This window comes from Arabidopsis thaliana, chromosome 2 (assembly GCF_000001735.4).
Source record: "Arabidopsis thaliana chromosome 2, partial sequence".
NCBI lineage: Eukaryota > Viridiplantae > Streptophyta > Magnoliopsida > Brassicales > Brassicaceae > Arabidopsis > Arabidopsis thaliana.
This window is the reverse complement of record NC_003071.7, coordinates 5,153,848-5,178,472: the sequence shown is the minus strand read 5'-3', so window position 1 is coordinate 5,178,472 and position 24,625 is coordinate 5,153,848. Positions and strand designations below refer to the sequence as shown.

General features: G+C 34.5%; 1 protein-coding gene and 2 pseudogenes across 5 annotated transcripts; 2 read left to right on the top strand and 1 right to left on the bottom strand.

Moving 5' to 3' along the window:
* Positions 1-940: 940 nt before the first annotated feature.
* On the bottom strand, positions 941-6,429 carry AT2G12650 (annotated as a pseudogene; the record flags this gene model as incomplete). The annotated part of the gene is made up of 1 exon: positions 941-6,429.
* Positions 6,430-9,169: 2,740 nt separating this feature from the next.
* Positions 9,170-11,489, top strand: AT2G12646 (PLATZ transcription factor family protein). 3 transcript variants are annotated; one of them, NM_001036275.3, is made up of 4 exons: positions 9,170-9,453; positions 9,686-9,931; positions 10,013-10,153; positions 10,914-11,489. In NM_001036275.3, the coding sequence occupies exons 1-4, from the start codon at positions 9,451-9,453 to the stop codon at positions 11,292-11,294; spliced, it is 771 nt and encodes a 256-aa protein (NP_001031352.1). In that variant the 5' UTR covers positions 9,170-9,450; the 3' UTR covers positions 11,295-11,489. The 3 variants fall into 3 exon arrangements, with proteins under 3 accessions (NP_001031352.1, NP_001324568.1, NP_001324567.1); NM_001335383.1 differs by having other exon boundaries at positions 9,288-9,610; positions 9,695-9,931; positions 10,914-11,431; NM_001335382.1 differs by having other exon boundaries at positions 9,288-9,610; positions 10,914-11,431.
* Positions 11,490-19,728: 8,239 nt separating this feature from the next.
* On the top strand, positions 19,729-23,828 carry AT2G12640 (annotated as a pseudogene; the record flags this gene model as incomplete). The annotated part of the gene is made up of 1 exon: positions 19,729-23,828.
* Between the last annotated feature and the right edge of the window lie 797 nt (positions 23,829-24,625).

Sequence of the window (24,625 nt, the reverse complement as noted above, 5' to 3'; positions counted from 1 at the left end):
GAATACACATTTAAAAATACATGAAAAGTGGGTTAAAAAGATTATTTATAAGGAAGGAATTCTAATTAATCTAGACTAATTGGATCCAATAACATAGGCCAAATCCAATTCAAGTCATACCCAACAATTGTACTAACATCAATCCTAATCTATATGATTGCGGATTTTGTATATCAACATTTGTATTTTTAAAATTAAATAAATATAAATTTAGTATTACATAAAAAGGTAAAAGAAAATAAGATACTCATTCACCAGTGATGACTTTCTTTCCAGTATAATCATTTCCGAGTATTTTCTTGATGATGTTGTTTTTCTATTGAAATTTTACATATACTTTCTCTTTCGTTTGGAATGATCCTCTGTTTTGTGAATTTAATCAAATTTTCAACCAAATGTTAGCAGTCATAAAAGAGTGATTGCGTTACGGATTGAAGTTTTATTGGAAGATAATGACGTTTAGTTTGTTTTTCTTCTTTTTCGAGTTAAGTAATGGATGGCCAAATTATACAAACGAGGATTTGGAGATAGAGAGGAATCAAAAGTTAGCTCTCGCGGGTTTTGAAATTTACTGAAATATTGTAATTTCTCAACCGTCATCCTTAGTTAGTCCTATGTTTTCTCTAGGTCTGTGTACCACTCTTTTCCGACGGCCAAAACGCTACTTCCAGAGATTTTAAAGACTTGTTTGCCGCCCTTAAAAATAATCATGTGATTTATTTCCATGTTTTGTTCTCATTCACACGCTATCGACAATCACTTCCAATAGATCACCAATCATGAAATCGTTTCAACTCAAGTACGTTTAAGTGTAGATTCTCTTATGATTTTTGACCGAAAAGATGATAACAGTAAATGGCTAAATCAATTATTTTAAGCTCTCCTCATGCAACATTTTATTTCCTAAAACAAGATGTTTTTTTTTTAACGACTGCTTCCATTAATGAAATTGAAAGTGATTACAATGCAGAGCATTTGTTAAAAATGAGGGAATATAAAAATGATATTGAAATAAACTGTTGTTAGGAAGTCTTGTTGTTGCAAGAATATCCGCTGGTTGATTAGTTGATCTCGAGGTCCAAGTGAAAGTAACTTCCGAGAATCGATTTTGCCAAGCCTTTCCTTCACGAATCCAATTAAAACTCCCAAAGCTGATAGTTTTGTTGTTCATAAGCTCTTCCACACGTTTACAGTCTCCTTCAAAAATGACTCGACGATACCCTTGACTCCACGTATGTTGCATAGCCATTATCAAAGCCTGAAATTCACTTTCCAAAGCACTATTGGTTGAAACCCCCACTGCTTGTCCTGCACCTCTGTAGGTTCCTTCATCATCTCTAAGTACCCAACCCGCCTTTGATGCTTGCGTGAGAGGATTATAAGACCCATCATAATTGCATTTTACCCATCCGGTTGGTGGTCTCACCCACTCAGCTTGTGTTTGATTCCTTGTATTATGTGTTTCCTGCCCCCCGTATTGTTGAAAGCTCTTGATATAATCTTGCGCACTATTCCAACCTTCGACGTCATGCTTAGCTCTCTCCAAAGTATTCAGCCAAGCCAAGTGCTTTTGTTCAAAGACAAGCAGGCTCCTGCTCTTCCATAGTCGCTAGAGAATCCAGAGAGCTAAGTGAAAGAGTTGCAGATTGTTTTTGCCTAGATTACCCAATAGAATAGCCTCCAATTTTGATTCCATCGACCCACTAGCGGTGATTACCGCATGATTAGGAATCCCTGATGCTCTCCAAACCTGTTGAGCATAATAACAATCAAAAAACAGATGTGTAGTTGATTCTTCCTCCTGGCAGCACTGGTGGCAGATTGACTGATCATTAATATGTCGTCGTCGCAGATTGGCACCCGTAGCCAAAGCCCCAGAACAGAATTTCCATATGTAGTGTTTAATCTTAGGAGCAGTGTCTAGTTTCCAGATTTTTGCTTTGATCGCATTGTCTCTTGGTGGCGGCTGAATGGTGTGATCTAGGTACAATTGATTTGCTAACCAATATGCAGATTTAACTGAATATAGTCCATCTTTGGTATAATGCCAGCCCAACATATCTTGAGTTGCGGTAGAGCATAGCTTAATTGACATAATCAGGTTGGCATCTTCCTCAATCACCATCTCTCTGATGGTGGCTTCATTCCAACTATTCCCAGGTGTTTGAATCCAATCCGATAACAGAATAATTTCCGGAGGGTTGTTTCTTGCTCGTGGAGGGCACGGTAGATTAACAGGCAGCCACGGGTCCACCCAAGCATTTACAGTAGAGCCATTACCAACAACAATCCGTAGTCCTCTTTTGATTAGGTCGCGCCCCTGAAGCAAAGATTTCCAAATAAAGGAGGCGTGCCTTTTTTGCGTAGCATTGAGGATATTTGTATCATTGAAATATCGTCTTTTTAACATCCTTGCCATGAGGCAGTCTGGTTTCTGCATTATTCGCCAAACCTGCTTACCTCATAAAGCAAGATTAAAATTCTCAATGTCTCTGAAGCCCATACCTCTCTCCTTCTTTGACAGTCCCATTCTTTTCCAAGCAAACCAATGCATTCCCTTTTTATCTTCACCATTACTCCACCAGAATTTTGCTAGTATCCCATTTATCTCTTCGCAAACTTCTCTTGGCAACTTGAAAATGTTCATTGAGTATACGGTAAGGCTAGAGCTACAAATTTTAGAAGGACCTCTTTACCTCCAGAAGAAAGAAATTTCTTACTCCAGCCTTGCGTTTTCTCCCTAACCTTATCGACAATGTACTTAAACATTTCTGCTTTTTTCCTTGTGACCTCCTGAGGTAGCCCCAAATACTTGCCCCCACCTCCTTCATTGTGAATTCCCAGAATGTGTCTCATGCGAGTTTTAACTTGAGCTTTGACCCTGCTTCCAAAAGAAATCGCCGATTTCCTCAAGTTAACTGCATGTCCCAAAATTTGTTCATATCAGTTAAGGATCTCTTTGATTGCTTTGCAGGACTTGTCATTTGCTAACGTGAAAAATAGGGAGTCAGCGGAAAATAAAAGATGAGTGATCGCTGGACCTTGATCGCAGATTTTCAGCCCTTGAAGTAATCTCTTAGCCTCCGCTTGTTTCATCATATGAGAGAGAACTTCTGCGCATAAGATAAAGAGATATGGTGACATGGGATCGCCTTGGCGTATACCTCTTCCTGGAATGATCATCCCTCTTGGAGATCCATTGATAAGAACAGAAAAACTCACTGTAGTAACACACTTCATGATCCACTGTACCCATTTGCTATCAAAACCCATATGCAACATTGTTGTTTCCAGAAATTTCCATTCTAAACGATCATAGGCTTTGGCAATATTTGTTTTCAAAGCCATGTAAGATTTAGACTGTCGTTTTCTGACCTTTAGAGCGTGGAAAATCTCATGGGCTATGATGTTGTTGTCAGTGATCATCCTCCCAGGGATGAAAGCCGCTTGGTAGTCAGAGATTATGCTTGATAAGTGCTTCTTAAGACTGTTAACCAAGATCTTTGAAATAATCTTATAACTGACGTTGCAAAGCGCAATAGGTCTGAACTCCACCATACTCACAGGAGCTTCTGTTTTTGGAATGAGACAGAGATTTGTATGGTTATGTATCTTATCCAGATTCCCTTCTTCAAAAAATAGTTCCACTTCCTTCAAAACTGCAGGGCTAATCTCACTCCAGAAATGATGATAGAAAGCTGCTGAAAAACCGTCGGGACCCGGAGCTCTATGAAGACCAATGCTATAAACAACTTCCTTAATTTCTTCTTGAGTCACCCTTTGTGTAAGTTGCATATTCATTTCATGTGTGACTCGTTTTGGAAAATCCTGAAAAACATCTGCTTGAAGTGCATCTGAACGGTTTGAGGATTGAAACAGATCATGAAAGTAGTTGACTGCGACATCCGCAATAGCTGCATCACCTCTGTGAACAAAACCATCGCTGTCTTCAGTAGAGAGGATTCTGTTCCGTGCTTTCCTTGCTTTCATCACTGAATGGAAGCATTTCGTATTCCTGTCTCCTTCATGAGCCCAAGAGTTTCTGCTTTTGAGTTTCCAGAAAATCTCTTCATCAATGTAAGGTTGATTGAGTTCTCTCTTCAAATTATTTCTTTCTACTGTAGTTGACAAACTTGAAGTAGCCGCCTTATCCAGTTTATATCGGAGTGTCCTGATTCTTTCTTTAGCGTTGGTTTTGTGACCCCTTTTCTAGCGTGATATTTGTCTCCAGCATCTAGTAATTCTGTCTGTAAAGGGGATGTCCGTCTCACTCTGTCTAATACCACCATGCCAACCTCTTAAGACTGAGTCTTTAAACCCATCCTTATGCAGAAAACGGGTATCATAACGAAAACAGCCTCTTTGGTCTTCCACTGTATCAGAGACGTAAGAGACCAATGGACGATGGTCTGATTCACCCAGCTCAAGGAACTCAGTTTCTGAAGCGGGATAATTGTTGTGCCATTCTGTATTTGCCATAGTGCGGTCCAAGCAGCAGGTGACTAGGTGATCTCCTCGTTGCCCAACCCAAGAGAATCTATCTCCTATCTGTTTTAGGCCTGTAAAGTCACAATTCCTAACCATCCTTCTAAAATCCTGGAAACTAGCCTCTGGTCTTACCCTTCCTCCCCTTTTCTCGTTATTGCCTAGGAGTTCATTGAAGTCCCCCATGATTAGCCAAGGGCTGTTCCTTCTATTAATTCCAATCCTCTCTATTCTCTCCCAAAGATCATTTCTATAGCTTAGATTGGGATGCCCATACACAAAGGAAATGTAGAAAGATGATTCATTACTTCGAACAAGGCAATCTACAAGATTAGGGGATTGAAATAAAACTGAAAGATCTACAGACTGCTTCCAAAGGAGTACTAAGCCACCATTAAGACCTACAGGTGGAACAGTTACATAAAAGGGAAATCCTAGTTCACAAGCTTTATCCCGAATGTCGTCATCCTGCTGCTTGGTTGCTGAAAGGCATATGATGTCCGGGAGATATCGTCGAGATATCTCCTTAAAGCGTCGAACTATGTGGTCAATGCCTAAACCTCGACAGTTCCAGCAGGTTGTCCTCATGTTGGAAGTGGTGGTTCAGGGCCCAGCGCGCCTCTCACTGTGGTTGCATCAACTTCAATGCTATCATCGTTGTTCTCCCGTACAATATTCGCCAGCTGGCTTGTGCCTACACCAAGGTCCAAATCGTTACGCTTACGGGTTGACGGTAGGGAGGTCTCCATGGTTTGCATATGGGATCCGTCTTGATTCATCGCAGACATGGATTCAGTCGCCTCAATTTTTATCTCCATAGAGTTGTCTTCGTCGTCACGCTTACGTTTGACACGATCTGTGGTAGTGTCAGGAGCCAAGTTGATCACACACTCAGAGTCCATGATAGCCAGAGGGTAGGCACAAGGTGGTAGAGAATTATAATGAGGGGTTCCTGAGATATCAAGGCAGTCATTAGCAGAAGATGGAAAAGGGTTAAAGAGCTCACCACCAGCATTCCCTTCCTCCTGAAACATTGTAGAGTTTGCAGATTGTAAGAGAGCATCATGGTTAGGATCAATATCTGCAAGATCAGCTTCAGCATCCTCAACCGGACCATTGTTGTCATCTTGGTTTACAGCATCCTGGTTTTGGACATTAACAGCAACATGTTCCAAACCCTCCAAATCTTCATCATCATTAATCTCTCTAATAACCACTCCTTGATTACGCCCTTGCGGAGCCTGGTCATCCTCATCGTCATCATCATCTTGTTCTTCTCCCCCATTCACGATAACACAGGCCCCTGAGTCATGGGTCAGCATCCCACAAACCTCAGAAAAGCCTCGAAGCCTTTCATATCTGAACCGGAAAAGTGTGTTAACACCCGCAGTGAATTGGAACTTCCTCTGAAACCTTACGGAAATAGTGATGTCCCAATGTACGAGAACACGAACAAAATCCACCCGCGCCACAGCCTCTACATCAAAATCAATTTTCAGCACTTGTCCCAGGGCCCGTCCGATGTGCTCGACGACGCCACAGTTGAGAAATTGGAATGGAATGCCTCTGATTTGGGTCCAGAAAGGAATGAAATTGAGGAGCGGCAACAAGGGCTCCCATCGTTGAAGAATCAGCATTTGATCATTGAAAGCCCACAGACCTCGACACAAAACTGATTCCAAGGATTCTTCATTTGGGAAAATGAATTGAAAATCCCGACCCTCCACTATGCGGCTGTGAACAAGTCCGGTTTTACCCCAGATTCGCGGCATAGAAGCGATGATTGAACGGAGGTTTTGTCGCCTTGGAATCACAGGACGCCCGAAAAAGGATGAAACGGTTTTCTGCGACAGCTTGGTTCACAATGTCTTCAGGTAAAGCAATGGGTTCGTCATTCACACCCAAATTGAGGTCTTGGACAGCCCGACGCAAATTGTCACCAATTTTTGAGAGATTTTGATAGAAGCGAAGAGGATAGAAATTTGCAGAGATGATATTGAAAATTGTAGAGATTTGTCGAATTGCAGATCTGCCAATAAATAGGCACATAAACGCAACCGTTGATGAAGCATCACGCCAGATCGTGGATCCGAACGTGGATGAAAACCAGAGAAGTGGTGGAAAAGAAACCACCCACTACGCCGGCGAAAGTGATGGAAACCGTCGTCCAACCGACGAGAAGAAGATGATAAAGTAACCGTCCCAAAATCGCATTTTGTGTCGCCATTTAATAAATTATTTTATCTATAAAACAAGATGTTACAAATGTATTTTTGTTGTTGGTAATAGTTGGGACAGTAATTAATAAGTATGAAATACACCGTGAAATAAATATATATACTTTTTTGTTATAAACTTATGACATTGGTGTATTATTTATTTTTTATGTTTTATTGGTAGAAACTTATGTTTGAATTTGATTACACTCCTGGTAGATTTTTTATAACTAAATCGTATTTAAGATTGTATAATTGTGTTTTGATTGTTAATTTTAAGATTTTATCTGTGATATATTGTCATGTATTAACCTCGATCCAAACCCGTCTTACCATATAATCCCGTCCCTTAAAAATAAACATCATATTCTTATTTTTCTTTTTAATAATACTTTTATTTTAAAAATATATAATTCAATATACACTGCAGGATTAATAATTTCTTCTTTTTAAAAAACCGATTAATTGTTGTATATAATACTTTTTGTTGTTATTTATTATAAAATTATGATTGATTGTGTATGGCTTCTTATTGGTTAGTTTTCAATATTTTTGTCCATTATTATTTTATCTTTTATATGGTTTTCCATATTATTTGGTTTTGTAAAAACATTTTTGCTTTGTTTTTGCATCATTTTATTATAACCCGACCCACAATAAATGAGCAAATGTTTCTTAATCGATTAAATTTTTTTTAATGATTTAATTTTGTTATATTTTAGATTATACATAAAAAATATATTTCATTGATTGAGTAATATATATCTGTTTAAAAACTTTTGAATCACAATATATCCAGAAACAATCTAAAATTTTATTAACAATAAATATTTTATTATAATTCAAAATAATATAAATATAAGATCAAATAAAAGTGAAATGAGAATCATATATTTATGTTTGTAGAGAAGTTTTAGGAAATTAGCTCAAATGTTTTATATTAGCATTAAACATCATATTTGATTTTCTTATCCAAAAATAAAAAGTTAAGATATAGTAAATAAAAAAAAACATATCCATACAAATGAGCAAATATGTACTTTAAAATTGTTAAGTAGATGTTGACGGACATGTTGAGGAATATATTTTTGATATGATGATTCATTTAAAAAAAAGAAATATTTTTAAATTTTTATGGAATTTAAAGTTTATATTTGTATTTATTTAAAATAAAAAATAAGAAAATATAATAAAATCATTATTGTTAATTTTACAGTTAAATGAGTTTATATATTTTTTATTTGGTGGAAGATTCTGATTGGTTAGAGAAAAAGGAGGTGAATAAAAGAATTCACCTCTATAAGTAAACCCAAATATTTTTCAAAAATTATAAAACAAGTTAAAAAAATTTGTATCAAACATATTTTACCCAAAACGGAAACAAAAGTTAAAATTATACAAATCATTGCATGTTTAATTATAATTGGCGGTTGTTTTATGCAGAATTGAAATTTTCAACAAAATTTAGTAGAAGATGTAAGATTTGTAAGATAAACTTTAATGTAAATTGCAAGGTAGTATTCCTTAATTTGATTAAACAGCTAATATATAAACATACATTAATACGGTGACGTATAAAATATAATTATCTGCCATAACAAGAAGTACCATTTTAATTGTTTTTTTTTTTACCGGTACCATTTAGACGTTTATGACATTTAAATAGAACAAGTTGGCGTAAGACAGAAGAATCTTTTTCTTGATGTTTTCTTCTTGGGTATTGTAATTAATAAATTACTACCATTATGATTAACCATATGCTCTGTACATTTCTACTCCTATTAGACTGAAATATTATATAATAAAGCATAAAATAAGTTTTTAGTACTAATACCACGACATCAAGAATTTGACGGTGTATAAGTTTCCACGAATCTAAAAATTGGTTCAACCAAAATATATGAGTTTTTAGTAGATAACATTTCTATCGGTAATTAAAGGGTGTAAGGATTGCATTACGAAAATTTGTCGCGTTCATTTTTATCTTTAGCCCAAGTAGGTTGCATTGCATAGCTTCTACTTGGAACACTACTTATTGTAATGTATTACTAGGCAATAATTTGACTAGTCAATCCATATCCATTGTTTATTTAATCTATTATGTCTAAATTTAAGAATCACTAACCTTATATAAATATCTACAACAAGCCTATGTAACTATTTTCTAACAAAGCATACATTACTATTCTATTCACAATGCTTGGACCGATGATACTTAATAGTTTATACTAGTTTTGTATCTTCCTCAATTGGTTAATGAACACCAATATGAGTCTTAACACATCTATCCTTCTCTCTTGTATTTGGTAGATCATAAGAGGAAGAAATAAGGAATTAAAATTGGTGATGGCTACTAGAGACTCTTCTTCACGGAGGGTTTAACCTAATTAAGCTCTTAAGCCAAGGAGATGACCCAATAAATATATGTTTAAAGTAGGAGACACGGAAACAGCTCCCACGTTCCTCACTTTCTCTCTCTTTTTCTTCCCTCTATCTCTCATCTCACCAACACTAATAAACAACAACCAAGTTTATATGATATTTAAAATGTGTAAAAGAGTTATATCTCCGAGGAATAATCAAATATAAGTTTTTTTTTTCTCTCTTTCTCTCTCCCTTGTGATCCTCCATAAATCCTATCATCAAGTACTCCCCTAAAGAATCCTTTTTCTCTTCCTAATATTACTCTTTGTAGTGAGTAGTGGCCAAAAGTTTCCATCTCCCAAAGCTGACTTTCAGTTGAGTCCTCATGGTAGGTTACTACTTCTTCAATTCTATACCATCTTAAGTAGTGAAATTACCTCAATCATCGTACCGAATTCCTTATATTTGTACCCTTTATCCTCATCTTGGCTCCTTGGTACTTAATTATAGATTTAATGGTGGATGTAGGAAACAGTTGAATTATGGTATGAAGTTTTATTTACTTATTTAAGATTGTTTATGAGATAAATATTTTAGAGATTTTGTAAATCATTTGGTAGGGAATTCAGAAACCGGCATGGTTGGATGCGCTATACGCAGAGAAGTTCTTCGTGGGATGTCCATACCATGAGACGGCGAAGAAGAACGAGAGGAACGTGTGTTGTCTTGATTGTTGCACCAGTCTCTGCCCTCACTGTGTACCCTCTCATAGATTCCATAGACTCCTTCAAGTTCGCCGTTATGTGTATCACGACGTTGTTCGGCTTGAAGATCTTCAGAAACTCATCGACTGCTCTAACGTTCAAGTAAGTAATCTATTATACATATATGTATTATCTCATATCTATATATGTATATAAATGGATTGGGTGTTGAATTGTGGATAGGCTTATACAATAAATAGTGCAAAAGTGGTGTTCATCAAGAAGAGACCACAAAATAGACAATTCAAAGGAGCTGGCAACTATTGCACTTCTTGTGACCGAAGTCTTCAAGAACCTTATATCCATTGCTCCTTGGGTTGTAAGGTTATTTCATCTTAACTATATATTACTTCTACATAATATTTGACTCAATTCTACTTGACTATATGATTCGCACTTAGCATATATATAAAATAATTAAATTATGTGATAGTCTAAACTTTATAGATGATTCGTTTCTATGATAGAAACACATGTTCCCCTTTTAACTCGTCCACAAATAGAAATACGAATACATCAACAGGATACTACAACAAGTATACTACCAAATACCCTGATTTTTGTTTTTCAAACGTAAAACATTTTTTATTTTACTTTTGGTTAAAATATTCACACTTTTTTTTTAGTTATCTAACCTGGCTGTCCTTTAAAATGTTTTCAACCCGTAAAGTTTGTTAGTTTCCGCAGATGAGAATCTCAAGAAAAAAAAAAGGATTTATTAAATAACCCGTATATGGCTCGATTTTGAAATCTTGTCCTTCTGAACTAATGTATTTAACAAAAAAAAAAACATGAAGAAATTCTATAAAGGGGAGGCTAACTTTTTTAATAAATAAGTCTATCATTGACCTTGCCATTGGAACTTGGAACTATGTAAATTTGGTGCATAAATACTGTAAATACTCCCATATCATTTGAGCTAGTGGTTTGGCCCTAAGTGTTTTAAGAAACCACCACACTTTCAAATCTTTTCAATGTTGCACTTTGTAATAAATATATCATGTTCTCAGAATAACATCTAAGCTTTTTGAGCATGTAGTAATCTATGTGATTATATAAAAGGTTTTGGTTTATATACATGTAGGTGGACTTTGTGATGAAACGTTACAGGGACATAACCCCATTCCTCAAGCCATGCCACACTCTAACCCTAGGTCCTGACTACATCATCCCACAAGACTTACTGACAGATGATGAAGTGGCGGCCTACGAGACTCCTCGATCAACTGTGGTAGACGGCGATGAGTCCATGAGCTGGTCCTCAGCTTCCTCGGATAACAACAATGCGGGTGCGGCGGCTGCTTATGCCGCAACCACCACCCATGTCGTGAGGAAAAAAAGGACTGGTTTTTGCCTTTGCGCTAAATCGGCTAATAGTTATAAAGAAGTTTCGGAGGATCCTGACGATATTTCTGCTTGCATCAATCGGCGAAAAGGCGTTCCTCAACGATCTCCTCTCTGTTAACGTACTCTTTTCTTCTTTGTTTTTGTTTTCTAATCTTCTTTATTAGTTTCTTTTCACCATATAGTCTTATATGTTACATGTATGGATTCTTGTCGTGCGGTCTCTCTAATAAAGTTTATAATCAGTTTTTTATTTTATTTTATTTTGCTTACGTAGATATTAGTTTAGCATACCTTATAAATTCATAAGAAAAAAATTATCTTATCGCATAATAATATGTTTCTTCTACTCTGGTATCCTCAATATCCCTAAAAGGCCTCAGCCAAGTATTTCTTTTGTCACTTAATATATATCTAACCTAGGTTGAAGTCAATGTAATTTGTCTTTGACATATGAAATTGTACATTTTCGGCTTTCATAGCTTAGATTATCGTTTCAGATTAAATAATATGGAGAATCTGAAATATGAAATTAGATTTGTTTTGGACAGCTCTGATGGTGACTCACGTGGCTCCTAATTCCGAGCTGTGGGATCTTTCATGTTGTTCTAATATTGTTTTTTCATAAGAGCTAATTTTTTTCTACTCATTTTATATATATAAAATACTAAAACTTGAACCCACGAGATTCTCAAAACAATATTATAAATATATACATATATATTTTAAATTGATATTTATTTTTATATTTGTAATTTATGTTAAATATAATAAATATAACTAATTCTGAAAAAATCAGACAGAATCCTATCAATATTGTGAAATAAATTAAGTATTGATTCGTAACTTTCTTATAAACAAGATGATAATAGAAACACAGAGTCTTAATGGTTTTACGCACTCCATTTTTCGATCCGGGATATATATGGGAGGAGACAAAGGTGAAGCTAAGCGAGCGGTCCCATACGCAGGCACATCAATAATAGATGTGAGAGATATAAACAGAGAGGTAGATATACACTACAAGCTTTCACTGGGCATGAAAATGTCGGTGTGGTTCGGTTTCAAAATGCCTTGGAGGAAAAAAAAACCTATGTTCATATCCCTCTATGTATAACATAGTAGTATTCATGAAAATACATATTGGAGATGTCCATATCTCCCGCTCTCTAAACCAAGAAGTCAAAGTTATAACACAAAGACTGCCTGGAATAAGAGTACTTGAGGATAGGATGGGGGATAAAGTCCAAATTTATCTAGATGTTAGACACAATAAAAGAGATGGATTTAGTTTCTTCATTTTATTTCCATCCAGGACAATCTTTTTCTTTATCGATATAACACAAGAAAAGTCATTGGCAAAATGCCAATCCTGAGGTACATTACCACAAGAAATGCTTAAGTTTACGTATTGTTAAGGTTTCATATACATATACTCTACTACTTTTAAGGCGAGTCGCAAGTACAACGAGGGTGATCTCTCGTGGTCTAGTATTCTGACTTGATTGTATAGTTTGCCTAATTTTGTAAAGAACCAAAGGGTGTGCAAAACAACTGCAACCAACCAAATTAAACCAAAACAGAAGTAAAATGAATTTCTTAATTGTGTGGTTTCACTATTATAAAATCTGAAAACAAACCCACAACCGAACCAAAACTGTTTTTTTTTTATGTGTGTCCAAACAAAAATGTTTTCCTAATTAAAATTCGTACTTTTAAGAAAACAAAAACTTTGCGGTTCAAAAATAAATTTCTCTTTTATTAATCAAAAAAAAAAAACTATATTTAAGCCAAGGTCTCACGTATAAAACCCTCCTAAATAAATAAATGGAAACTTTACAACGGGAAAATATCAAAAAGCGCAAATTTTTAAATTTAGGACGACAAAATGAACTTTCAAAACTATTTAAATCTTAAAGTTTAGTTTAACTTGACCATTTAGGACATGTCGTTAAGTTTCCATCAACCAAACAATCAGAGAGTTAAGTTTTCGTTAGAATTTCTTTTATATCAAAACGATGTCGTTTTGAACACTAGAAAATGAGGAGGAAAAACAGCATTTCAAGGGAATCAAAATGCAGACCTTTTGGACTAATAAAGGACATTAAACCATTGAGCTACGTTAACATTTTGCTATCTTACAGATATAGCGTATATTTTATATAATAAAGTAAGGTTCCTCAAAACTTATGATCTAAAAAACAGACAAATGGTGCTCTATTCATTCAACATGTGTCATTTTCCTTAAACTTAAATATACTATTTTCATATTCATTCAATCTAATAATATTATTGACAATATAATATTTTATTTCTTTTTAACAATAACCATAATCAAGAAAGGTCTACATGTACAACTCAATGAAGCTATTTTGGTTACTTATCTTGAGAAAAAGATAATTAAGAAAAGTCAGCCCTTTTGTAGCCAAATCCAGCAATAATTTACCACATTTTTTCTTTTGCTTTATAGGGGTTAACTCCTCTAGAATCTTTGGATTTCGTGGAGGGTATAGTGAGATCTTGTAGCTTTCATAGATGTAAGGTTGAAGGTCTATCTATTGAAGATTTGAAATGACACTGGCCTGATCTCTTTGGAGATTTCGAAAATCATATGATTGTTAAAACTTCATTGAACATCTTTCTTTCTGAAGGCTCCACTAGAGCATAGAGTGTAGATATACAACTCATCAATTGAATGTCCTATTTTCTCATGATTTTTTTCTAGGGTTGCTGTCTGGAGTGTAATTTAGCTTCATTTTTGCCTTTAGTAGGCGCAATCCACCTCTAAACTTATGATCTAAAAAACTCACAAGTGGTGCTCTGTTCATTCGACATTTGTCATTTCTCTTAAATTTAAATAAACTATTTTCATATTCACACAATATAATAATATTATTGATAATATAATATTTTATTTCACTTTAATAATAATCATAATCATAATTTATTACATATTCATTCTATAAAATGTAACTCCTATAATGTTTGACAAAAAATAACTTTACATATAAATACAATATAATGTATTAACTGTCATCTCGTTTATGTTTTAGTAGAAAACATATGTTTTTACATTACCAAGAAAAATAAATCAATATTTTATTACATTATATTGTATTAACTGCAATTGTGTTTATGTTTTTGTGGAAAACATATTTCTTTGCATTTATTGAAAATAAAAATATAAAAACACAAACAAATGTATTTAAAAAACATAATCATCATCATCATTTATTGCATATTAATTCTTTCAAATGTAATTTCCACGATGTTTGACCAAATTTATTAAAAACAAAACCACAATTAAAATCCATGACAAATTAATTTCTCTATAAATAGTAAGACAAAGTCTTAATCAAATATTATATTCTACCTCTCATATATATATATATTTAAATAAAATATTTTTTTTATTTTAAATAACTTTTATCGGTTTTGAAACAAATAGGTTGAGTTGAAATTTTGGAGCACATATAGAAGTGAAAAAGGGCTAAAACACCTTCTTACTTTTAGATGAGAAACAAGGTATGTTATATCTTCTTAACTTTCACCTTGTACTTCTTCTTCATGTTTTGAGGATTTCGCGAAGCCCGTATTCAATAGTCGTCTATGACCACACCTTGTAAACTTTTTTAAAAGTGAACATCCCTTTGCAAAACTCATAAAGCAACTATCTTTATTTCCTTGTATTATCTTAGATTCAAGTTGTGTGAACTTCCCTCTTTTGAGGATTAAGTGAATGGAAATTGACGTTTGGCAAAGAAAAAAGTTAAAAAAAATTGAACCAATGGTAAAAAGAGCTATGTCATGATGGATTGTAGAGAGTATATAAGAGTTTCTCAAGTGAGAAACTTTCTACACTTTCTCTCTCTCTTTCATTTCATTATTTTTAATTTTTTAATAGTGAGAAACTCTCATGAGAAACTCCCAAATAGAGATGGTCTAATAAATATTTCAAAATACATTTTTTAAATCATAAAGAGGATTGAAGGACATGGGCATGAAAGCATTTCTTCAAATCTTTAAAACATTTTGACACTTTTATTAATTTGTTGCTATTTGTTGTGATATTTTGTTATTATTTGTGATAATGTTTTGTTACCTTTATCAATCTGTTAAGAGTATGATTTTAGGATTTTTAAAGTATTAATTCGCGGAAACCTCTATATTTAAAGCTATATGATAATAAGATTGTTAGTTGATATATATGCAGAGAAGTCAAGCAAAAAAACTTTGGCATTTCGGCGTGATTTTTGTAGGTAAAAGAACAAAATCCAGAATACCATCGGGTTTTTGTCGATTGATATAACCCTATTTTTCTGTCTTTAACTATGTTTTAGATATAGGATTTTGAGTCTTTTTGTTATTTCTCGAGTCATTTTAGAGTCTTTTCAGGTATTCTATGAAGTGGGACAACAATGGAGATGAGCAGATATTTTGGAGCAAAAGGTAAGGAAAAAGAAGCTAAGGACGATTTCAGTTTCATGTTCAATGAGAGTGTCGATCGACACACTTTTGGGGTCGATCGACACACTCTTGGGGTCGATCGACACACTTTTGGGGTCGATCGACACACTTTTGGGGTTGATCGACACCGGTTTCGGGCCCAAAGAAGTTCATGACGCTTTCAAGTTTAGACAAGTGAAAATTTTCCCCATAAGACTTTCCTATTTGCATTATTAGTCCCTGAACGTTTATTAGGTCATATATATAGTTTTTAAGGTCATTGTTTAGACCTAAGTTCTTTTCTATCAAGTTTTATCAAGCTTTTCATCTAGGTTTTTTTGAGAGACATAAGCTATTCATCCCTTGTTCTTTAGAGATTCATTCAAATTTCAATACAGTGAAGAGATCCTTTCATACTCTATTCTTATTTGCTGTGTTTATGCTTTCTTACTCAAATATGTTGCTTGTTTCAATCTCCATGTCTGCGTAATTTGCTTGTTAGGGTTAGAGTTTCTCATTAGGGATTCATATGGTTTAGTAGATCCCCCCCTTCTAGATTATCTGTAGAATTCTGAATCTTTAATTGTTCTTAATGCTAAACTAGAATTTGAATCAAGACAATAGATATATCCGCCATAGGTATCTATAGTTGGATCTATTATTTGATGAGCATGGTTTATAGGTGTGTAATAAGAATCGGCCTATCTACTAAGGTGAACAATTGAACTCGTTTAGAATGCATGTTTAGGTATAAAATCTCTCGGCTTCTCTGGTTATTCTTAGCAATAGACATAGGGAGTTTTGCGGAACACCACCGGTAACTCAAAAATTAGAGTTTGAATTTAAGAATGGTTCGATAACAATCTAGCTATCATTAGATCTACTAACCAATAGTTTCCTAAGAATACCCTAAGCCTAACTTTTTATTTTATCATTTCACAACCAATCAATCTACTTTCTTATTACTTTATTTACCTTTTATTTTACTATTTATCTTCTATTTTAATCTTGACATTCAATTTATTGTGTGAACAAAAGAACTTTGACGAAATTTAACCCTTAAATATTGCAACCGATCTCTTATTTGAGAGAGTAGGTTTAAGGCAATTTGAACCATATCATCGATTACGGTATATAATAATGTAAGGTTACCTGAAACTCATGCTCAAAAAAACTGACAAGTGCTGCTTTATTCATTCAACATGTGTCATTCCTCTCAAATTAAAAAAAACCATTTTCATATTCACTCAATCTAGTTATAGTTTTATACTAAAAAAATCTCTTAACATTTTTTCAATACCCTTTTTGTATTTAATTACTTTTCCTACAATGTATCATTTCAATATTTCATATGATTACCATAACATTAGAAATTTTCAACAAAATAATTTTTCAGGAATTAAAGAATAAAATATAAGTTTCATAACTATCAAGAATCTAACACCCCGGTTTCAGGAATATGATGGTACATGCGGATAGGTTTAAAAGAATTGATTTGGCCCATGGGCCCGATAGAAGATGTGGGGCCCATTGGTAGAGGCGGTTGGGGCGTTACAAGTGGTATTAGAGCCAAAACCATACAAATGTGCAGTCAAGAAGGCTCAAACCGTAGGGGGTGACAGTCTTGGTGCACAACGAGGACGTTGCGATCTGTTAGTGGGGGTGAATTGTAACACCCCGGTTTCAAGAATATGGTGGTGAATGCAGAGAGGTTTAAAAGAATTGATTTGACCACCTATGTCACCAAAGTGCTCTTATCTTTTCTGTCAAACATCTTGAGAGAACTCCTCAGTTAAGCGTGCTTGGGCTTAAGTAGTTTAAGGATGGATGACCTTCTGGGAAGTGATTGTCGGAACCATGCAAGTTAGGACAAACCATGAGGAAAAATCATGTGGTGATTTGTAGGATCGGACAGTGGTGGGCCCATGGGCCCAAGAGAGGACGTGGGGCCCACTAGTAGGGGCGGTCTAAAAGATGAGATCACGGAAAGAGATCTGACCGTTCAAAATCCAAACCTACCGTGAAAACCTTCCTTTTGATGTTCTAAAGTTAACCACCAAAATTCGTAACGTTCCAACAGAAAGTTAAATCGTGATCCTCCTTTAAACACACGCTGGTCTAAATCGCGACTGAAACAGAACAGCTAACAAAAAGGTATACAACTCTTAGACCATCCTCATTGGTGATACTTTGAGGATGTTATTAAATTAAAAATAATAGAAAAAAGAGATGGAGTGTCTTTAAAAGTGTAATAGTGTCTTTGGAAAGACATTTTGGACCCCCAAAATAGAAGATGTCTTTAAATTTAATCTTACTTATATTTTTTAGACATCTACAAAGGTATGGCCAATGTGGATGCTCTTAGAATTCTAACTCAAATTAAAATTTGCAAAAAGTCACATGTAACTGTAGGTCTTATTTGCAATCTCTGAAAATTTTGATACATTTGCCCACGATTTAATAGGTCGAAACTGATCTCTACCAAACCTCGACGATTCTGCCTCTTCCTCCCTTCACCAAAGCTTTAACATTTTTTTCTTTTTCAAGTTAAAAACAACTCTCTTTCTCTTTTGGTTTTCAGGTCACGACATATGAGAAAAGAAGAAGATGGCTTCAACTTATAAGAAGAAGGAACTAGGGCTTTTTTGTTTAATTTGGTTAAACCAAAATTCTACTAAACCGATAATTAATTAACCATCCTTTAGGTCTAATTAATAAACCAACCCGATTAACAACTTATTAGAAACAAACCAATTCCGCTCTAATTACTGACTTAAACTCCATTAATCCATTCTTTTTAGAATACAGATGTTACAAAGACAAAGACCAAATAATTTCTCTCTAAAATAACTTCAAGAGAAAAATATATATATGAATATATTACAATATTTGTTTGTTGACAATATGATATTTTATTTTTCTTTAATAATAATCAGAATTTATTGTATATTTATTCTTTAAAGTGTAACTCCTATAATGTTTGACAATAAAAATAACTCAACATATTAATACAATATAATGTATTAACTGCCACTCCGTTTATGTTTTTGTGAAAAACATATTTTTCCATTTACAAAAAATAAAAATAAAACACAAACAAAACTATATAACAAAAACACAATCATAATAATAATTTATTGCATATTGATTCTTTCAAATGTAACTCCCATGATGTTTGACCAACTTTATTAAAAAACACAATTAAAATCTATGGCATATTTTTCTTTAAATAGTAAGGTATAGTATTTATCAAATATTATATTCTACCTCTCACATATATATCTTTAAATAAAATATTTTTTTTCTTTTACTTTAAGTGATTTTTGTAGGTTTTGAAACAAATAGGTTGAGTCAAAATTTTGGAGCATATGTAGAAGTTAACATGTGAAATGTGGATTTTTCCTAAACTAACTTGATGAAAAAGGGTTAAGACACCTTCTCACTTTTAGATGAGAAACAAGATATGTTTTACCTTCTTAACCTTTACTTTCTACTCCTTTTGCATGTTTTGAAGTTGACAAATGTTGTTTACAAAATACCTATTTTGCCAAGTTGCTAAAATTCATATTAGTCTTTAAAAGTATTTTAGTTTCTGAGTCAAAACGTATCAAAAGTGAGGACTCAACTAAATGATAAACATATATAGCCAAATGTTCATTGGCTACATAATATAATTTTAGGTTGGTGTTCCTTAATATAATTACTTTTTCTTTTTATCTGTGGTCACTTCTTTTTGTCTCTTTCATTTAGTTTTAAAATTTCAATATACAAACATTGCTCCTATTTATACAAACTTGGTTTATTTTTGGTCAAGTTTGATCTTTACAAATCTAAAGAAAACATTATTTACTAAACAATAACTTATAACTCAATCTACGGATCATAGCAATTGAAGGAATATTTATGTTTTACTTATCATGCTGAATTTAAGTAATATTTTGCTTCTTAAGTTTTGTAATAAAGAGGAATGTTCAATTGTTCTCATCGCCACGGAAGCGGTTTGCACCGAAAGGGAGTGATCAATTAATTGAGGGAGTTGAGCCGAAGAACCGGGTCACGGGGAAGGCTGTGCGTGGTGGTGCTAAACCACCAAAACCAATGGTTGATAAATGAAGATTTTAAGCTGAAATTGTCAAGCGCTGGGGAATAAAGCAACAATCGGTTATCTTAGGGATTTATGGAAACAACATCGGCCGGATTTTTTGTTTTTAATGGAAACAAAGCAATCTTATTTATATATGGAAATATTTGTCAGTCATTTTGGTTATAAAAATTTAAAAACGGTTGATCCTATTGGTTGTAGTGGCGGTTTAGCACTTTTTTATAATAATGATTTTAATGTTTCAATTCTTTTCGAAAGTAATCGTCTAATTGATGTTGCGGCCAGTTATAAAGGAAAAACTATTCACCTTACCTTTGTTTATGGGGATCCGGTTCCAAAAAAGAGAGATTACGTATGGGAACGGTTAACAAGAATTGGTGTGACTCGGGATAATCCTTGGTTTTTAATAGGTGATTTTAATGAGTTAAGAAATAATAATAAAAAAAGAGGTGGTAAGTTAAGACTTGCTTCAACGTTTATTCCTTTTAATTCAATGATTCAAGATTGTGGTCTTCTGGAATTTCCATACCTTGGAGATTGGTTATCGTGCAGGGGTTGGCGAGACAAGAAACCAATACGGTGTCGGTTAGATAGGGCCTTAGCAAATTAAGAATGGCATGATTTATTTTGCAATTCTTTTATTGAATATCTAACAATGTTAGCTTCAGATCATTCACCAGTAATTGCAACAATAGCGGATAAGATACCACGTGGCAAACAAAATTTCCGGTTTGATAAAAGATGGATTGGTAAAGAAGGGTTATTAGAGGCAATTTCAAATGGCTGGAATTTAGATACCGGGTCACGAGAGGGATGTTTTGTTGAAAAAATTACAAATTGTAGGCGGGCTATATCTAAATGGCGAAAAGATTTATCTCCTTACGGACGAAAAACAATAGAGGAACTAAAGGTGGAATTAGATGCGGCACAAAGGGATGATACAAGAGCACGAGAGGAGATTACGGAATTAACGTTGCGATTGCAAGAAGCTTACCGTGATGAAGAGCAGTATTGGTATCAAAACAGCCGGAGTTTGTGGATGAAATTAGGGGATAATAATTCAAAATATTTTCATGCGATAACCAAACAGAGACGAGATAGGAATAGAATTACCGGCCTCCATGATGAACATGGGGCCTGGAAGGTGGAAGATGATGACATCCAAATGGTTGCGGTTTCTTATTTTCAAAATTTGTTTTTAACTTCAAATCCTCAGGCTTTTGATGAAGCTTTGGGTAAAATTCAACCTCGGATAACTGAGCAAATCAATGATTTTCTCACAGCCTCAGCGACGGAAATTGAGGTGAGAACGGCTTTATTTATGATACATTCGGAGAAGGCTCCCAGTCCTGATGGTATGACAGCTTTGTTTTTTCAAAAAGCATGGGCTACTATTAAAACGGATTTGTTGACTTTGGTTAACTCGTTTTTAAAAGATAGATTTTTTGATAAACGGTTAAATACGACTAATATATGTTTGATTCTAAAAACGGAACGTCCAACACGGATGACAGAGTTAAGGCCGATCAGCCTTTGTAATGTTGGTTATAAAGTTATTTCCAAGATTCTCTGTCAAAGACTCAAGACAGTCCTGCCAAATCTTATTTCGGAAACACAATCCGCTTTTATCGAAGGACGACTGATTTCAGATAATATTCTTATTGCACTGGAGATGTTTCATGGGTTACGAACTAACCCGTCCTGTAAAGGAAAGTTTATGGCTATTAAAACAGATATGAGTAAAGCTTATAACCGGGTGGAATGGAAATTTATTGAGGTTCTGTTAAGAAAGATGGGTTTCTGCGATAAATGGATTTCTTGGATTATGTGGTGTATAACAACAGTTCAATATAAGGTATTAATTAATGGACAGCCTAAAGGACTGATAATTCTGGGGAGGGGTTTAAGACAAGGGGATCCGCTCTCCCCATATTTATTTATCCTATGTACGGAGGTTTTAATAGCGAATATTCGAAAAGCTGAACATGGAAAATTAATTACGGGCATGAAGGTAGCCACACCAAGTCCCCCAGTTTCTCATCTTCTGTTTGCGGATGATAGTTTATTTTTTTTGTAAAGCTAATAAAGAACAATGTGGAACAATTCTAGGTATTTTAAAGCAATATGAAGCGGTTTCGGGTCAACAGATAAATTTTTCAAAATCTTCAATTCAGTTTGTTCATAAGGTTGATGAGTCTATTAAAGCGGAAATTCATTTAATTTTGGGCATTACTAACCTAGGTGGGATGGGTTCTTATCTTGGATTACCAGAAAGTTTAGGTGGTTCTAAAACTAAAATTTTCTCTTTTGTTAGAGAACGATTGGAGACTAGAATAAATGGATAGTCGGCCAAATTTCTATCCAAAGGCGGGAAAGAAGTTATGATCAAATCGGTAGCCGCGGCTTTACCAACTTACGTTATGTCTTGTTTTCGACTTCCGAAAACAATTACGTCCAAACTTACAAGTGTGGTTGCTAAGTTTTAGTGGAGTTCAAATGGTGATTCAAGAGGTATGCATTGGATGGCTTGGAATAAAATGTGTAGTAGTAAAGCGGAAGGAGGGTTAGGATTTCGGAATGTAGATGATTTTAATTCGGCTCTATTGGCTAAACAATTATGGCGGCTGATAACGGTTCCAAATTCTCTTTTTGCAAAGGTATTCAAAGGAAGATATTTTCGAAAATCCAATCCACTGGATAATATAAAATCATATTCCCCATCTTATGGTTGGAGAAGTATGATTTCAGCTAGATCTCTGGTTCATAAAGGGCTTATCAAAAGAGTCAGTTCTGGGGCTTCCATTTCAGTTTGGGAGGATCCGTGGATACCAGCTCAATTCCCGAGACCAGCAAAAAGTAATGGTTCAATTTTTGAACCATCTTTAAAAGTCAGTAGTCTAATAGACAATCGGTCAAATTTTTGGAATATGGATCTCTTAAAGGATCTCTTTGATCCGAAAGATGTACCGTTGATTTGTGCTTTGCCCGTTGGTACACCAACTAAGGAAGATACCCTAGGCTGGCACTTTACGAAATCTGGGAAATATACAGTTAAATCTTGATATCATTCGACAAGACTTGGTTTTAACGAGGATAATTCTTTTATAGGGCCAGAGATTGCAATCCTCAAAGCTCACACTTGGAAAGTGCAATGTCCACCTAAGTTACGTCATTTTTTGTGGCAAATTTTATCTGGTTGTGTGCCGGTAACAGCAAATTTACGGAAAAGAGGTATAAATTGTGATCAGGGTTGTGCTAGATGTGGTGCAACTGAGGAAACAATCAATCATACCCTTTTTCTTTGTCACCTTGCCCGGCAGATTTGGGCTCTCTCGCAAATTCCTACGATTCCGGGGATATTTCCCTCGAATTCTATTTTTGCAAATTTGGATCATTTGTTTTGGAGAATACCTTCTGGTGTTATTTCGTCTCCATACCCATGGATTTATTTGGTATATTTGGAAAGCACGAAATGAAAAAATATTTGAAAATGTGGATAAAGACCCTTTGGAAATTTTACGTTTAGCGGAAAAAGAGACACATTCAAGGCAGGAAGCGCAAAGTGAGCTTCATGTTGAAAGCCATGGTGTTTTGAATTTAGGAGTTCGATCTCGAGTGAGGGATATCTCACATGTTACAAACTTTTCAGGTTTTCGTTGTTTTGTTGATGGATCTTGGAAAGAAAGTGATCAGTTTTCAGGGTTAGGATGGTGTTGTACATCATCATCAGGAGAGTCACCAACCATGGGCGCCGCCAATCTTCGTAGAAGTCTATCTCCTCTACATATAGAAGTAGAAGCTCTTCTTTGGGCGATGAAGTGTATGATTGGAGCAGACAACCAAGACGTAGCGTTCTTTACAGACTGTTCAGATTTGGTGAAGATGGTGTCTTCCCCAACCGAATGGCCGACATTTTCTGTGTATTTGGAGGAATTGCAAAGCGACACGGAAGAATTCACAAATTTTTCTTTATCTTTAATTTCTCAAAGTGCTAATGTAAAAGCGGATAATTTGGCGCGGAAAATCCGTACCGAACCGCATCTTATCACATATGTAAACAATATCCCTCGGGATTGGCTCGTTTGAGTTTTAATTAATTTCGGATGACAAAAAAGAAAAAAAAAAGTTTTGTAATAACCATCATAATTCCTTTTGTGATGCCTTTGTTGATGAAGATGATACAGAGTCTAGGAGATATGATGAATGACGAGATTATACAAAATATATCATCTTCATTGAGATCATTGGTGGGAACTTATGTTGATTTAAAATTAATTTGTATGTTGTTAGACAAAAAGAACTCGCAATCTTTATTTTATTTGACTAACTAACTCAACCTTATGAACTTTTAATCCATCCTATAATTCATTGACTTTTATTTGGTAATTGTATATGTGTTTTAGATTAATGTTTTAAGTTGTTACATAATTTTACATTTACTTTATTTGTTAATCGAATTATGGAGTATTTTCTTCAATATTTGATTATGCGCAGCGAAATAACTTTAAACACTATAAATGATTAAATAAAATAATGTTTTATAATATTTTTTGAATATTTTTGTTGGTCAACGCGGGTCAAAGATGGTCAACACCGGATTTTGGTGATTGGGATACCGGAAAAAGATGTTTATGATGTTGACCCGTGGCGTCATATAGTTGGTATATGTGGACATGAAATAGATGTATTTCATGTAGTTGGTTGTACATTTCTAAAGTTGGCATGTGTGGCCATGTATTCCGTTATACTTGGTGTAGCTGAGTATCTTTTTTCCTTATAAAATTTCACAAGTATAATTAATAATTAAATTCATATAATTTCTTACCATATAGTTCAATGTTGGAAAAAATAGTTAATAATTTGAATTTTGATTGTACAAAGTATTTAGAGTTCTTTTAATTAGT

Bases quoted from the DNA above. Each gene is read 5' to 3' on its own strand.
- AT2G12646 (NM_001036275.3), top strand. The intron at 9,932-10,012 runs GTAAGTAATCTA...AATTGTGGATAG, and splicing joins TCGACTGCTCTAACGTTCAA to GCTTATACAATAAATAGTGC. The intron at 10,154-10,913 runs GTTATTTCATCT...ATATACATGTAG, and splicing joins ATTGCTCCTTGGGTTGTAAG to GTGGACTTTGTGATGAAACG.